Source organism: Girardinichthys multiradiatus, chromosome 9 (genome assembly GCF_021462225.1).
Source record: "Girardinichthys multiradiatus isolate DD_20200921_A chromosome 9, DD_fGirMul_XY1, whole genome shotgun sequence".
In the NCBI taxonomy this organism is placed as follows: domain Eukaryota; kingdom Metazoa; phylum Chordata; class Actinopteri; order Cyprinodontiformes; family Goodeidae; genus Girardinichthys; species Girardinichthys multiradiatus.
This window is the reverse complement of record NC_061802.1, coordinates 36,173,081-36,189,432: the sequence shown is the minus strand read 5'-3', so window position 1 is coordinate 36,189,432 and position 16,352 is coordinate 36,173,081. Positions and strand designations below refer to the sequence as shown.

The 16,352-nt window shown below is 41.4% G+C and overlaps 1 protein-coding gene across 2 annotated transcripts in view; it reads right to left on the bottom strand.

Annotated features, from left to right (window-relative positions):
* Positions 1-15,529, bottom strand: part of plpp3 (phospholipid phosphatase 3) — a 45,284-nt gene extending 29,755 nt beyond the window's left edge. The window contains exon 1 of one of the 2 annotated variants that reach the window (XM_047374199.1): positions 15,054-15,529. In XM_047374199.1, the coding sequence (XP_047230155.1) occupies positions 15,054-15,189 (136 nt within the window). In that variant the 5' untranslated portion in view covers positions 15,190-15,529. The remainder of the gene's footprint in view (positions 1-15,053) is intronic. The other variant, XM_047374197.1, reaches the window with a different exon arrangement.
* Positions 15,530-16,352: the final 823 nt, after the last annotated feature.

Sequence of the window (16,352 nt, the reverse complement as noted above, 5' to 3'; positions counted from 1 at the left end):
TCCCATGCAAATGTGACAATAATATAAAGGTAGGATGTTTTTGCAATCGGAGTCGGCTTTCGGCTTGGCCCTTTTAGAACTAGCTGTTGGCTTTACCCTATGGGAACTAATCTGGATTTATACTAAACAAAGGCACCAAGAAAGTTCTCTACATTTAAGATATTAACCACATATCCTCAAAAAAGAACCTCACTTTGAAGATCTTAAGCTATCCCTTCAAGTCTGTAAGTTGTGGTGTGAGGAAAAATTACCTCTTTTATGGCAGACGAGAAAAGAACATGAGACCCTCTAAGGGTCATGTTGACCCAGAGGACGGGCAAGAGATGGAGGAGTGTCGGGGGCACAGACAAAGGAAAAAGAGAATGAAGTGGGCAGGGCTGTTGGCAAAGGCTTGTGGTTCATCACTGACTTAAAAAGGCATTAATTTGAATAGCTATGTCATGTAGTCAAGAACATTCAGTAATGACTCACATTTTCACAGGGGAAAGTCCAGCTTTGGTTCCATTTTGCCCAAGGAGGAAACAGTTCTTTCAACTCATTTACTTACATTATTTAGTTTTATTTTGTCACAGACCTCATATATTCACTGGTAAGGCAAATAAGCGTTACAAGTTATCAAACTACTGATCTGCTTTTAAATGGCAAAAACAGGCGCCTGAGATTAATCAGAGCCTACAAAAATGACCTCAAAGCTCCTAGAAGTAGAAAGGAGAAGGACAAAGAAAGTGAGAGCGGACTATCCAAAGCGGGTGGCTTGTTGGGTTTGGGAAAAGTTCTATTTGCCTTATCAGATTTTGACATGCATTTCTCTTTTTCATCCCATGAACAGAAACACTGCAGACCACTAAAGACTACATAGCGCAGGTCAGAGGAAAGCTTTTCTATTTGGCTGGTCGAATGAGAGTTTTTATTTCTGAGGTTACGACAGGGACTTCATGCGTGCGTCAGGGTGTGCGCTTGTGTGAGTGCGCAACAGCCCTGTTTTTTGTCCAACTGCAAATCCACTCAATGTTCACACTAGGCTACATTAGAGAAATTGTCTCTGAAATCTGTTCGTGTTTATGTTCTAAGAGTGTGCATGTTTATGCACCCTATTGTTTTATATATGTTACTAGCAATGCTTGTGTGTGTGTGTGTGTGTGTTCTTGTACTTGCTGCTGAGTGAGAACCATTTTTCGTATTTTTATCGCAAAGTGAGGACATTTTGACAAAGTGAGGACATTTTCCTGGTCCTCACTTTTTCAAATTCCGTTCTTGGGACAGGGGTTAGGTTTAGGACTAAGGTATGAATTGAGTTATTGTTAGGGTTAGGGTTAGGGTTAGGTATTAACTGGTTAGGGTTAGTGTTAGGGTCAGGGTTAGGCACTAAAAATCAAGGAAAATGAATGGAAGTCAATGGAAGTAACCGAAAAGTCCTCATAAAGATAGTAAAACACGGATGTGTGTGTGTGTGTGTGCATTTGTTTATGTGACAGGATTATTCAGTTGGGCGTCTTTTTTGATTGGCTTTGGAGTTAACTTTAGTACAGTAGGTTAGGAGTTCTATTATTGGAAACAGCAGAGTAAGAACATGGGCCTACCTTGGTAAAACCTTAGGATTTTGATTTAAACACATCTTTGTTGCTTTATAATTCCTTATTTGTGTGAAGAAGGATCTGGAGGTTTCTATTAGTCAGAGATTTATAATAGAACAGGAAACAATAGCCACTCTATGCCAAATAATGCTCTGTGTTGTTTTCAAAGGTTAATTCTTCCTGACACGGAACTAATGTCCCAGTAGAACAACACCTGCATGTCCACCAAGGCTTCACTCTCCTCTCACGACTTGCTCCTCATTCTCTATTGACATTTTAATGTGCTTTCAAGGTTTTTTTGTGACTGACCTAGAATGATATTGTGATTATGGCAAGCGAGCCATATAGTCAGCAGTGAGTGAGAGGTGAATAGGAGGCGGAGCAAGCCAGAGGAAGAAGTATTGTGGTCCAGGCTAATGGAGGATTTCCTCCTCCTGTCGCTCCAGCACACCCATGTGACCTTTCCAGACAAGGAGTGGGAGAATGCAGAGGAAGGTTACAGAGGGCGGAGGCCACAGCGGTCTTGACTTCATAGACTTGGATAATAGATCATTGAAACTGCTTTATTTTCTCCTTTTATTTCTTTCACTGCTCGTTTAGCTGATTAATATTAGGTTGAAAAGTCAGTGATCCAGCTTTGAAAATCTTAGTGCATCTGAGTGCTTAACACTACAACTGATATGTTTGAATATGACCATGTGTCCCTCAGCTAAATGTGCTGGGTTTCAGACTATAATTAATAATCTGTTTACGTAACAATTTATCTCAAGGTGTGGACGTTTTTCATTACAAACCCCTAGACAACCTGATGTGTACATACATGTTTTTGACTCTGATACATCTAGGTCACAAGGCAGTACACTATACTAGGTTCACAAGAATGAGATGAGACAAGATTTTAGCTAAAGCTTTGGAAAAACTAAGAATCCCCAATTTCTGTTTTCATAAATAGAGTTAATGTTTCACAAATTACAAGCTTATTTTTAAAACATATGTAATCAATGTGGAATAATCCAGTCTGGGTTTGATGATGCAGTTTTTCTGCTTGTCCCATTCTAAGGTGTTTCTAATGCCTAATCAGAATCAGACACTTAAAAGCAATTAGTGTCGTTAGCAGCTAATGGTTAGTCATGGTTGTTTCTTCTGTTATTGTTGTTTTGTTTCACAGGGCTCCAGGTCCTGTGACAGACAGTGTCTACCCATAATGGTTAAGGAGCAAAACAACCAAATCTACAAAGGTATGAAATGGTCAGCACCCACTTGTCACTGTTGCTGCTGTCATTTCTTGAGCTCCACCAACCAGTCTCCTTATAATTGTTGTGGGCTGTCCCCTTTGTTGCTCAAATCTGATATGTGTTGTTGTGTCATAGGATTAATAAACTCAACTGTGCAACAATAGGAAGATCTCCTTTTTTCACCTTTGGAATAAAATGGGTGACTGTTGTTTCACCCTTTACAGGTTTGGTCGTTTTGTACCCAAATTCTTTTCACTTTGACTTGGTATTTTGTGCCATTTTATAGCGACTACATCTCAATATACCCTTAATTAGATTTGTTACATTGCCTTGTTAATTTTTGTTCCAAGTCTCTTAAGAAAATGTTTTTTTAACACTTAAATGTGGATGAACTCACACACCCTGCAACCTAATCTGCACTGGATAACTACATCAAGTTGTCTATATTGCTAAAATGGGTGGATATTATACTGCAGTAATATGATATGTGTGTGTCACTGTGTGCATAATGGGAGAGAGAGAGACACTAGAGGAATAATAACAATGATTTCTTGGGTTTTCTGGCTAAAAAATGTGTTTGAATGCTTCTACAAGTTGCAAATCAGAGTGCAGCCACAATGTGTATCTGCAACTCGAGCATGTTTGTCTGGGCAGGATTAGCACTGTGTGCAAACAGTGAGATTGAGAGTTTCTGATAAGAATAAGATAACTAGTGGCTAGCTGCCAAGTGCACTTGTAGGTGGATGTATTCTTTTTAAAGTGAAGGCAGGAGAGCCCAGTGGTGTCGGGGTGCTCTCTTTATCTTTAGTTCAGTAAAGTCACAGAAATGAGAATGAGAGGCGTTCTAGGAAACCTGTTATAGGTCAACAATAAGGGCTGCAATGTGGCTATGACACTGTACTGCATCATGCAAGTGCAACAAATGTCAGAGTGACACTGTGCTTTATCTGTGGGTGTGTGACGCTGGTTGTGTGGGTGTTAAAGTGAATTACTGTGGTTCCACTGGCAACTTCGGCAAAGCCTCTCTCAAACAATTTCAAGTTGTCGACCACAAAGGACTTTAACAACGTCCTTGCAATCCAAATAAACAATCTGGGCTTCATAAAAACCACCCAGCTCCATGCATTTACATAATCACTGTTTAGGAAAAGGTATAGCTATAAACATGAGCTCCAGCTTGCTGATGAAACACCCATACAGATGTTTGGTTCGGGATGCCCCTTCATTGTTTCCACTGGCTGCTGATGTGTGTCAGACATGTACACACACACACAGCAACACATAGGAGTGGCTGAGGTCAGCAGAGTGTTGTACACAGTGAATCCCTGTCCTTTTCCCCCCGTCATTGTGAATTCCACAGCAAATGGGGGGCCGCCTGGTGAAACATGCTTACTCAGAGAGGTTTTATTCATAGGAATAAATGCCTTTAACACACAGGCATCAGTTGGTACACTCTCAAGGGGTAATCCAACAAGCAGGCACCTGCACATGTAGCCTCTAAATGCTGCTTCTGGGCCCTTTTGAGCTGCTTCATTCAGCACTGTTTCAGTAGGAACCTCCTCTGATCCATGTTTCCCAGTATGTGTGGAAAGGAGGTAAAAATGTGTTTAAGGAAGCTCAGTTACAGTTCTGATGGTTTAAAGTGCAGCATGAACGCACAGCTGTTCTAATGAAGCGAAACCTGAGCAGGGCCTAGGGGCCTAACAGGGCCAGTGGGCTGGCAGTGCAATTCTCTGCTATTGCTATAATGCTATTATTACCTCCTAACACAAAACCCTTCCTGTGGAGAAGAAGGATCTAAACTCTTTGAAATCTAATGCCTCTTATCTGAACCAAACAAGTGTAAAACTTAGTGCTACAGTGTGAAGGTTTTACAAATATACAATGCCTTGTAAAATAATTCATACTGCTGGATATTTTTACATTACAACAACAAACCTCAGTGTTCTTTTTAGATTTCATGCGATAGACCAACTACAAAAATTTGAAAAGTGTAGCATGCATTTATATTCACCATGCTTAGTAGGTCTGATACCCCTAAATAAAACTCAACTGCTTTCAGAAGTCACCTCCTTAGAAAAGAATAGAATCAGTTTGTAATTTAATCTCACTATAGATCCAGCTGAGATCTGTAAGAGGACATTAGTAAATAAATAGTACCATGGAGACCCAGGAACATAGCAGACAAGTCAGAGAGAGCTGTGAAGCAGATCAAAGCAGGGTTAGGTTAGAAAACTACATTTAAAGCTTTTAACTTCTCACAGAGCCCTATTCAAGCCATTATCTGATAATGGAAGAGGAACAACTGCAAAAACCAATTTAGAGGTTTTTGTCATTTTTGGTTCAACTAACTTTGTTAAGAGCCATGAATGCTGAATGACCCTTGGGGAAAAAATAAATTTTTTAAAGATTCTGTGTAGCTAGTGACCTTTAATCATTAGTAGCTTGAAAACAAGACAAACAGATAAGCCATAAATGGCCTGGGTTGGAAATTGAAGCTAGAACAATTCCAGTATACGGTGCACCTGATCCAAGATTTACATTTTTATAAACATTTTATTTAGGATATCTGTAACCACAAGTTTAATTTTATTATTAAATTATAAAATGAAGACAAAAAAAATAACAAACTTTTGCAAAGGAGGATGAATTCATTTTCTGACTTTTTTTTATTTTTACATTTAAAAGCATTCTTAGTTTGTTATAAATTTTTACCAAAGTTATTAAAAACCAGTGCGAAGGGCCTAAAGGGCTACTTGCTGCTCCGGAGCAAGTAGAATCCTGACCTAAACTGACAGGCCGCACAAGAAGAGCATTAATCAGAGAAGCAGCCAAGAGAACCATGGTGACTACACCTGGAGCTCAGGTGGGATAATCTGATGACATGGCAACTATTGGTTGTACACTTAGATGGTCAGATGGAACCCAAGTTTTATTTTTAGGCCTGCGTGCAATGAAAACTAATACTGCAATCCTCCTGAACATACCATACCTACTGTGATACATGGTGGTGGCAGCATCATGCAGTGAAGATGCTTTCTTCAGCAGGGACAGGGTAGCTGATCAGATTTGACGGGAAGATCGATTAGCTATCTGCTACCTGTATGACCCCCTCTCTTTTCCAATGGTTATAATCAGTCTGACAGAGAGAGGTATCCCAATCCTTGTGGTTTTTAGTATAACAATGACCATCAGTGGGACCCTTTGTGGGGTTCCTTGAGACGACATTGTTGTAAATAAGCGCCGTTTAACTACATAATCTGAACTGAAACTATCTGTGTAGTTATGCTGCTATAGGCTTAGGCTGCTGGAGCACATAATGACCACTTTCACCCTCTTCGCTACATTCTCACACTACTCTCCAATTTTGCATTATTTGCTGTTATTTCAGCTTTTAACTTTGTTCTCTCTCTTTTCTCTTCCTAGAAGCTACACCTGGCCTGACTCTGTGTCTGCCTGTGACACCTTTCTGGAGGGGGGCATCATCCGAGCTTCTGCTGGCAACAACTTAATGCTCACCCTCTACCAATGATCCACATAGCCCTGTCTTTCAGTGTTTAACCCTTTCTCTCTCTTAGACATGGCGATTGACTGAGCTTTTACTGTGACTGACTCTATGGGCTCTCTTTCAGACTCTAACCTTGAAAAATGGCTTAGAGTTTATCTGTTCTTTCTTTCTAGATGAAACGACTAAAGGAGCTACATCCATCAACATTTACTTTTCCTTCCCATAGAAAGTACTCCTGTATCAGTGCTTCTGTATTCTTTTTGTGTCTCTGCTCTGTTCTCTCAAACCCCCAGTCGGTCGTGGCAGATGGCCGCTCACACTGAGCCTGGTTCTGCTGGAGGTTTCTCCTGTTAAAAGGGAGTTTTTCCTCTCCACTGTCGCTACATGCATGCTCAGTATGAGGGATTGCTGCAAAGTCAACACCAGTGACTGTCCACTGTCTCTACATGCTCATCCAGGAGGAGGGAATTCTGCAAGTCACTGACTGGATGTAATCTGCTGGGTTTCCTTAGACAGAAAAACATTTTATCCAATTTGAATAAATAACTAACTCCGACTGCACTATTCAATGGTTAGGATTAATTGGAATGTATGAACCTGACTGTTGTGAAGTGCCTTGAGACAACATGTGTTGTGAATTGGCGCTTTATAAATAAAACTGAATTGAATTGAATTAATTAGGCTAAACACTGGACAAACCTGAAACCTCATAGAGACCTCAAAAAGACTTGGGCGGAGACTCACATTCCAGCAGGACAACATCCCTAAACATACACCAACAGTGACAATAGAAAGATCTAAAAAAACCTTTTGAATCCATCTGTCATATTCATTTTCCTTCTGTGTTGGTCTATCACACAAAATTACCAATAAAATCTATTAAGGTTGATGGATGTGAAATCAGAGCCGTATCGCCGCTATGTCAGAGTTTCTCATAGCTCTTCAGGTTGTGCTGTTCACTGTATGCAAACAGGATAAGGCTCAGTAGTTGCAGCTCAGATAAGACCAGCACCAATAAAGATGCTGATCTGATTACCATACAGATAAGAACTACTGCTCGACAATACGGCAGAGGCAGCAACAGCCATAAGCTAGTGGTACATAATCAAGTGGCCTTGAACGCTCAGTGAGGAGTTACTTATGCTCTCTCATTCTTATCCCATTCACTAACACACCCCTCACCCCCTCTCACCCTCCATTTCATCCTCCATCTGTCTACTGGTCCTCGTTAACGAAACAAAGAGCGCAGAGATGCATCAAAAGGGGCATTGTTCTCAGTGAAACAGTGAAATCTCCCTGACTCCACACCCACACCCCCAACCTTCCCTCTTCTCAATCTGTGGATGCACACAGTATGTGCGAACACAAAATACAGAGGATAGTAATGCTGTAAGAGAAAGTGACAGACAGAGAAGCCCGTGTAACAGCAGGGAGGCACCAAGAAAGTGACACAGAGAGAAGTAATGAGGCCTACAGCTTCGCATCATCTGCTGCCTCTGCTCCGACTGACATTAAAGGCTTCAGCGCATCTTTGTTCTCCCCCTAAGGTCATGAAACGAACAATACGAAGATACAGAGGAGAAGCAAGAAAGCAGCAGAAATCTTGATGAAACCTCTCATTTTTCTACTTTCGTAATTTTGTGAACATCTAGAACCTCATGATTTACCTCACTGCCCACGCAGAAAACTGCATAAAATATACATTTAGATCACCTTCTGGAAACTTCAACACAAGTTCAAACACATGCACGGATCATTGCTAACAAACGTTTATAGAAGGGTCCTGCCCAGTAATCCAAAATGCTCTAAATAAGTGTTTATACAGGAGGGATATAATCACAGACGACAGTGTGGACAGAGACAGGGGGAACCGAGGCTTTACTGCTCTATCGTTGGAAAAGTGCTAAAGACAAGTGTTGCCTTTGTTTTATTCTGCAATCTGATTGTTTGCCAGAACCTCGAGTTGAAAGAGATGAATGTGTCTGGTCTGTGTAAAGAATCAAGGAGTATCAGTCAGCCTGATGACTTCAGCTTCTCCACCGGAACCACAGGGGACACAGGATAAACGCAAAAACACAACGAATCAGGTCACATATGACTTTTATATGCTACCCACAAGATGCTTTAACCCGCAGGCCCCTACTGTCCATTTAATGACAGCTCTTAGTCTCTAAATCTACATCATGAGCCCCCAAATGAGACACCACATGCCTCTAATCGCAGCCCTGTGCAGACACTACCCCTAGGGGTTGGTCTTTTACCTCGTGCAGGAACCAGCCACATGTCCCAGCAACGGGCCAAATATGTAACAGAAAAATGTCTGCCATTATTACCCTCGTCTGCTCTCCATCAAACCATACACAAACACACATTCAGGCACAAATACACACTTTGCATGCCATACATTCTTGGGGAGGTAGTAGCCACTGTTGCCACAAACATCTGCTGATCTTTATCTTGTTACATAATACAACAATTCTGCTCTGCCAGAGGACGGTCGTCACCTTCTTAACGCGTCCTCACCTCACCTTGGCCTGCAGCCGTGGGACAGACACAAAGCATTATCCTCCACAGGTCAGCTTTTAAAGGTACACACAGGGATGTAATCACACCAGGAGAAGGAACTCTTTAACTTTTCCACATGTTTTCACCTTTTAACCACAAATTTCAATTGATTTTGTTGGGATTTCATGTGATAAAGGACGTATGGCATAATTGTAAAGTGGGAGCAAAGGGATATATTGTTTTCAAATGGTTTTCTATATAAAAATCTGAAAAGTGTGTCATGCATTTTTATTTAGCCCCCTTTACTCTGATACCCCAAAATCAAAACTACCAGGATTAATCCCCTTTAGAAGACACCTAACTTGTAAATAGAGGTTACATGTAATTTAGTTTGACCTTAGTATAAATTCAGCTGTTAAGACCTCAGAAGTCTGTTACAGAACTATGGAACGAATAGCATCAAGAAGACCAAGGAACACAGTAGACAGGTCAGAGAGAACGTTTTGGATAAGTTTGAAGCAGCAGTGTGTTGTAAAACATAATTCAACGTCTCATACAACAGAGGCGAGCAAGGAGAGTATTAATCTGAGAAGTTAGGAGATCCTGTCCACAAGGATAACTACAGCCTGTGCAGTCGTTTAGTGTGGAAATTGCTTTGGAGATGAGTGGAAGGAAAAAGGTTATTGTCAATAGAAAGCTAGACGAAGTCCTATTTAACGGGAAACATGTGGAAGAAGGTGTTTAAAGTTAAGACAAGTTTAAATTTCCGACCTACATACAAATATAGTGTGGCAGAAAGAAATAACACAGCACATGGCTCTGAACACACCGTACCCAGGGCAATAAATGGTGGTGGCACAATCATTCTGTGGAGGAGGCTTTTAATCAGCAGTGCCAGGAAAGCTGGACAGTGTGTATGATCAAATGGATTGTGTTCAATGCAGGACAATCCTTGGGGAAACCCCACTAGAGGCTTGCGACTAGAGCGAAGGTGCACCTTTGAGCAGGACAATGATCCTAAACATGAAGCGAAAGCTACAAAGGAATGGTTTAGGTCAAAGGATATTAATGTGCCAGACTTTGACTATGGCCCATTCAAAGTCCATACTTAAATAGAATTGAGGATCTGCAGCAAAACTTCTCTCTCTTCTGTTCTCCATCCAATCTGATTGTCAGGAAAAATGGGCAAGATTTTTTGTCTCTCTTTAAGTGTGCAGAGTTGGTAAAGATGTACCCCAAAAGACCTGCAGCTGTGCTTGCAGCAAAATATCATTCTACTCAGCTGTTAATTTGTAATAAAAAATGCATAAAACTATGTTAATTTTCTATACTTCTCCATTATGCACTACTTTGTGTAGGTCTATCACATAAAAAAAAACACTAAAATTCAATTTTGTGAAGTATGTGGTTATAACGTCACCAAACATATAAATGTCGGTGTACCACAAACTATTTATTTTATGCAAGTCAGTTTACTGTGTGACATTTGAGCCTATCTTATAAGCAGGACCAGGAAATGACAGCATCATTGTCGTAACTTAAACACATAGAAGACATGGTGACCTCTCTGCAAAATACATACATAAATACTCTGCCAAAATGTAAATAGCTATTTGTAGGAAGTGATCAGTTCTAAAGACTATCATCATGCATTACTTTAGACCTAACCAGACATCCTTTTTCTGGGCTAAACTGTCTCTGTGAATTGACTATACACACAAGAAAACTTATTTTATGTCCCTGCAGACTCATGCAGTTCTGAACATATTTGCCCTTAGATTAAGGTCAGCAGCTTTGGATGGGAGCCTATATTTGGGTTTGTGTGTAAGGACCTCCCACTTTCTGTTTGATTACAGTTTGCTTGTAGACACTTGGCAAATAGTAGTTATCTGCTGCTCTCTAAAAGCTGGGTTTCTAGGAAGTGCCACACAATCCTTTAATTCAAGTGTGACTTATTTTCTAGAGGTTGTGAAATAAAATTGGCAAGTATAAATACTCAGTTGCCTAAATTATTCTTCTGCTTGTGATTCCTGTTCTTATTTATAAGTATAGTCTCTCTTGGCAATTAAGATGAGGAAGGAGGGACAGAGGGGTGGAAAGGGAGGGGAGGTAAGGCTGGAAATGGACTGTGAGAGGAGCGGGGGAAAGGGACAGGATCTCATTTCACAACCACACCTTCTTCCGACCTACACTACCTTTCCGTTTTCCACCCTTTCCTGAGCTCCGTGACACACACATCCTGTGCCCACTGGTTCATTCAGTCCCCCAGATATCTCATCAAGAGTCACTGGGCGAAAGAAGAATTCTGTGGGTACACGTAAAAACTCCAGCATTAATGACAGGACTGTGTGACTAACTCCTGCAGGTGGGGAGGGGGTGGAGGAGGGGATGGGGCGGTTGCTTGTAAAGGTAACAGATATAAGGTTAGTGCTTCAGGGACCAGTATAGAAATGGATTCCCCATGGTGAACAGGACATAATACTTTATAGTTCACAGAACTTTGGACAAGGAATGTGAAATGCTTGTGGCAGTTTTAAGACACTGCAAAAACCTTTAACTGCAATCCACAAGGCAGAGCAGCAATCATGCTGCTCCTGGACAGTGCAAAATGGTCGGTCTTCATCTCAACCTCACAAACCATGTCTGCACACATGCAAACACACAACCACACAATATAGTATTTTCCTTTGCATTGTGTAAAACGTAATCAGAGTTTAAGTGATGCCTACATTTAGAAAGCATGGTTTCCTAAGAGCTCAAGTGGCATTCTCTTTCGCCAAGTGTTTTCACAGTAAACATGTTGCGAAACTGCGCGCTTGAGGTTACAGGGGACAGTGCATCGCCAAACACAACAGAACAAACCTTGGCAGAATGTATATTCATAGTGTAAGCACGTGGTGTTGCGCTGTAAGGGTTGGAAGCCGAGCCAGGGTGAAATTAGCACATGAAGCTCGGGCTCAGCTGCCAGGATTGTAAGCGGTGACTCTGGTCTTAAGCAACTGAGTGTTCAGGAGAATTTGACTTCATGTTTTCTCAATGCACGTGTAATCTCAGCCTCAATTACAGTGCTTTTAAAAAAATATTGCCCCCTTACAGATTTCCTGTGTTTTTGTCAAACGTACACGTTTAAGATCCTTAGATATTTTTTATTCAGTAAATACAAAATGCAATTTTCAAATGACTTATAAGGGATAAGAAACAAACCTGACCCTATTTGAAAAAGTAAATGCCTCGAATAACAAATAACTGGTTGTGCCATTATGCATCTACTATAAGTGGCAATGACTTTTTCTACATCATTGTGGAGAAAGTTAGACCCACTCTTCTTTACAGAATTGTTTATCAGGCCAGGCCAAGATAACCCAGTAAAATTTAAGCCTTGACTTTGACTTGGCTAGTCCAAACTTGGTAGAGAGCAAGATTCGTTGTTCCTTTAACAACAGCAAGTCCTCCAGGATCAAACCAGTCTCAGACCATCACACTACCACCACTATGTTTGACAATGTCATTTTTTCTGTAATGCTGTGTTAGCTTACTACAGATGTGACAAAATGCAAACCTTTGAAAGGTCCCCTGGATGAGCCGTCAATGACCTCTTGGATTGGTTTTGGTGGGACCACATCCTCTGGAATGGTTCTTCACTGGTCCATGTTTTCTATATTCTCTATGTGGATAGTGGCTTTCACTGAGGTTTTCTGAAGCTGAAAATCCTTAAAATGGCTCTGTAACCCTTTCTAGGCTAATAAGATCAGTGGCTTTGCATCCAATCTGTTCATAGTTTTTTTTTTTTGGTAGATTAGAGCATTTTAGCCTACTTCATGTTGTCACAAAGGTTCAATTTAACTGATTGGTGATACAAGTCCGGCAGTAATCAGGCCTGGAATGTGGCTACTAAAACTGAACTCAGCTGTCCAAAAAATTTTAATGGTATGATATTCAGGTATGTCCACATAGGGCCAGATTAATTTGGATAGCCTTTCCCCATAATAAATAAAATCACTATTGTTTTCACTCAGGTTATCTGTGTCTTATATCCAAATTTGCTTGATGAGCCAAATAATTAAAGTGTGACAAAAAACATAAAAAGAGAAACCTGTAATACATTTCACAGCACTGTAAATGAAGTTATCTTGATCAGTATTTCCCATGTTTATCATACATGACCAGACCTTTTTTATGCAAACAGACTCATTAGCAGTGCCCGAGGTTATGTGACGGTTGGGTTGACTGAAAGATATCAGTACTCACACCTTCTATGTGTGGACCCCAGCTGTCTGATATTAACTAATTAATGCTAATGGGGTATTAATGTATGAGTTGACGGCAAAATGCATGGAACCTTTTTCTGAGACGCAGCGAACAAAAGCTGTTCAACAACAACAAGCCTGCATCTGAGCCCCCTGCACACCCGCATTCCTCGCTCCTCATTCAGAGCGCCCGATAACCCCCACCCTCCCTTCTGTTCTCTTTTGCCTCCCTACCCCTACACCCACCCACCTACCCCCTAAACCGCCAAAGTGGGCCAACCAATAATCACCCAAGAGCCAGACTGTGTTTAGCATGACAAAGGAGATTTTGTGCAGCCATTTGCGATTGTGTATTTACATGAGTATGTGTGTGTGTGTGTGTGTGTGTGTGTGTGTGTGTCTGCGTGTGTGTTTAGAGGCATACATTGGTGTGTGTGTTTGACTGTAGATGAACCAGCAAAGGAAGTTGGTTTTTGGAGGAAATTCACTCCACATGTACTCAAAGCTTTTCCACATTTATACAAGCACAGATGAAACGCTGCATCTCTGTCTGGGGGTTCTTTAACAGGCAAACTGATGTAAATGGAAAACTCTGCATCTGTCTGGCAGATCTGCTGTCACTGTGGAGTTTTTAAAGGGAACACAGAGTTAATCTGCACCATTTGTAGCAGCCTGGGTAATAAAAGTTTGCTTCTGTGCAACAAAGTCAAAATTCCCTATTCATATGGAGCTGTCACTAGGACTCCCAACTGCTCCTCTGAAGCCAGCTCAGGCAGGCATCTCTTTCAGGTCAGTGAGGCATTCCTCTGCAGCAGCACCTGCTGAAGAAATTATTCCATGGGACAAAGAGGGAGAAGGAAAGTGACCAGGGGGCAGCAGCTGGCCAGAGATTTGCAAGAGTTCTGGGAGGGATTGTGGAGAAGTTAAGCTCAACTCCCATAATCCTCTTCTGAAAAAAGGGAGAAAAGAAAAGGGGAGACGGAGGGGATTGGAAACTGGGGGCCGCTGGAGTTGGAAACTAAATGGACCGGGCAACAGTGACAGCAGCCAAAAGCAAACCAGCTATCAAAGAAACACACACACACACACACCAAGTCCAGAATCTGGACGGGACACTCACTGAATACTAAGTGTTCAAACTGGACATCACACAAACAACCTCGCCTCTCATTCTGGGACAGTCTGTCAGATGTAAATCAATACTGATAGCGGTCAGATTTTTCCCATCAACATCCCACATCTGTGAGTAAGGACATCTCTAGCTGGGAGGCACCTCTGGAGGTTAAAGTTCACAGGAACAGGGTAACTGGGGCAAGCCATAGAGAACAGCAGGGACTCATTTACTGGCTATTTTGATTCTAGTAAATGAGGGCAGGTTAGAGGAGACTGCAAAACATTTGTGCTAGAGATGCACCGATCGGGCTTTTCCTGGCCGGTACTGATTTCTTTTTCACTTTAAACATTACTGCATTTGACCAGATTTCTGTTTTTCTATTCTAAGGACTGTAACACATGAAAGAGAAACAAATGTCATCTCATCTGCTGGTTTCTCAGCTGAGAAAAACTCTCCACCTGCCAGTAACACAAAGTGCCAATCTTCCTTTCAAACAGTATGGCTTGAATGTTTTCAACATGCGTTATTGCATTTTTTTTTTTTTTTTGGATAAACAAACATTTATTTTGCTGTTTAAAGAGAGAACGGTGTGTGTGCACGGTTCAGTTACTGGTTTCCCTCGCTTGGCATGCTCTGTTGCAGCTGGATGATAAGTGGATGCTGCAGATTAACTTGTTTAGCGCTTGCAGACAGCTGGCAAAACTTTTGAAGCGATAACGCCTTTAAAGGCAACCATCAGAAAGCGCGGGTAGTGTTTTGTTCGAAGGTTTATCATTTTGAATCCATGGGTGCTAAGTGTCACGCTTTTGCATGAGAGCTGGTGCGATGTCAATTCGAACCAACAGATAGGGAAATCTCATGTAAACCTACCAAGCAGGAGGCAGAAGATGTCGAGCGCTATGAGCAGCTTTTTCTTGCCGTTTTCCACACCGTTGTTGTTTAACGTGGAGCTTCCTCCGTTCCTTGTCTCTTGGGCCATCGCTTTCTCATACATGTACTTTTGCATTGAAGAACTCACAGATTTCAGCTCGGAATCCCGCAACGCGCTGCAGGTCTGAGGAGGAGGAAAAGTGTCAGGATCTGAAGGGTCCTTTTAAATTCTAACTTTCCCACTCGGAGAGTTTCTGGCCTGATGGTTTCTTGTGGATTTGATTAAGTATCAAATAAAATTAAAATAAGGAAAACGAAAACTTAAAAGTAAATAGGCGTGAAAAGTTCGGATCCACGCCAGTAAAAGTTGTCTGCGGCCGAAATGAACAGAAAGCCAGCTCCCCCTCTATCGGTCTCAGCTCAAACTCTTGGAGTGAGAGAAAATTGCGCTGCCCATCGACAGCCGCTCTGGTTATATCAATGCTTCCTCTCCTCCTCCTCCTCCTCCTCCCCCTCCTGCTCTTCAAGTTCCCCGCAGGCAGCTTGAAGGCTTGGCCCTCCTCCGTATCCCTCTACTTGGGATGAGTAGTAATCCCCTCCATGAAAATGTTAATAGTGAGCTCTGATTGGAGCGGGGCAGCAGCGGCCCCGTGGCTCCGGTCCAGCAGGCGCACGGCGCGCAGGATCTGTTCCGGCTGTGGATGAAGCAGGAGATCCTAAAAACGTACCTCTCAAAATATCTATCTATCTATCTATCTATCTATCTATCTATCTATCTATCTATCTATCTATCTATCTATCTATCTATCTATCTATCTATCTATCTATCTATCTATCTATCTATCTATCTATCTATCTATCTATCTATCTATCTATCTATCTATCTATCTATCTATCTATCTATCTATCTATCTATCTATATTTCAATTAACAAAATACATTTAATGAACAGAGGAGAGATCTAAATAAAAAAATATTTGACAGCATCAACTCTTCTAGGCACAGATTTTGAAGGAACTTGGCAAGAAGGTTGTTTCAAACATCTTGGAGAACTAGCCACAGATCTTCTGTGGATAAGCTTCCTTAAATCCTTCTTTCTCCCCATGTAATCCCAGACACAATTGATTATGTTTAGATCAGAGCTCTATGAGGGCTATGGCATCATTCCCAGGACTTTCTGTTATTTATATTGAAGATACTTCTTAATGACCTGTATGTTTAGGGTTGTTGTCCTGAAAAGAATACATTTAGGGCCAATCATATGCCTCCCTGATGGTATTGCATGATGGATAATTATCT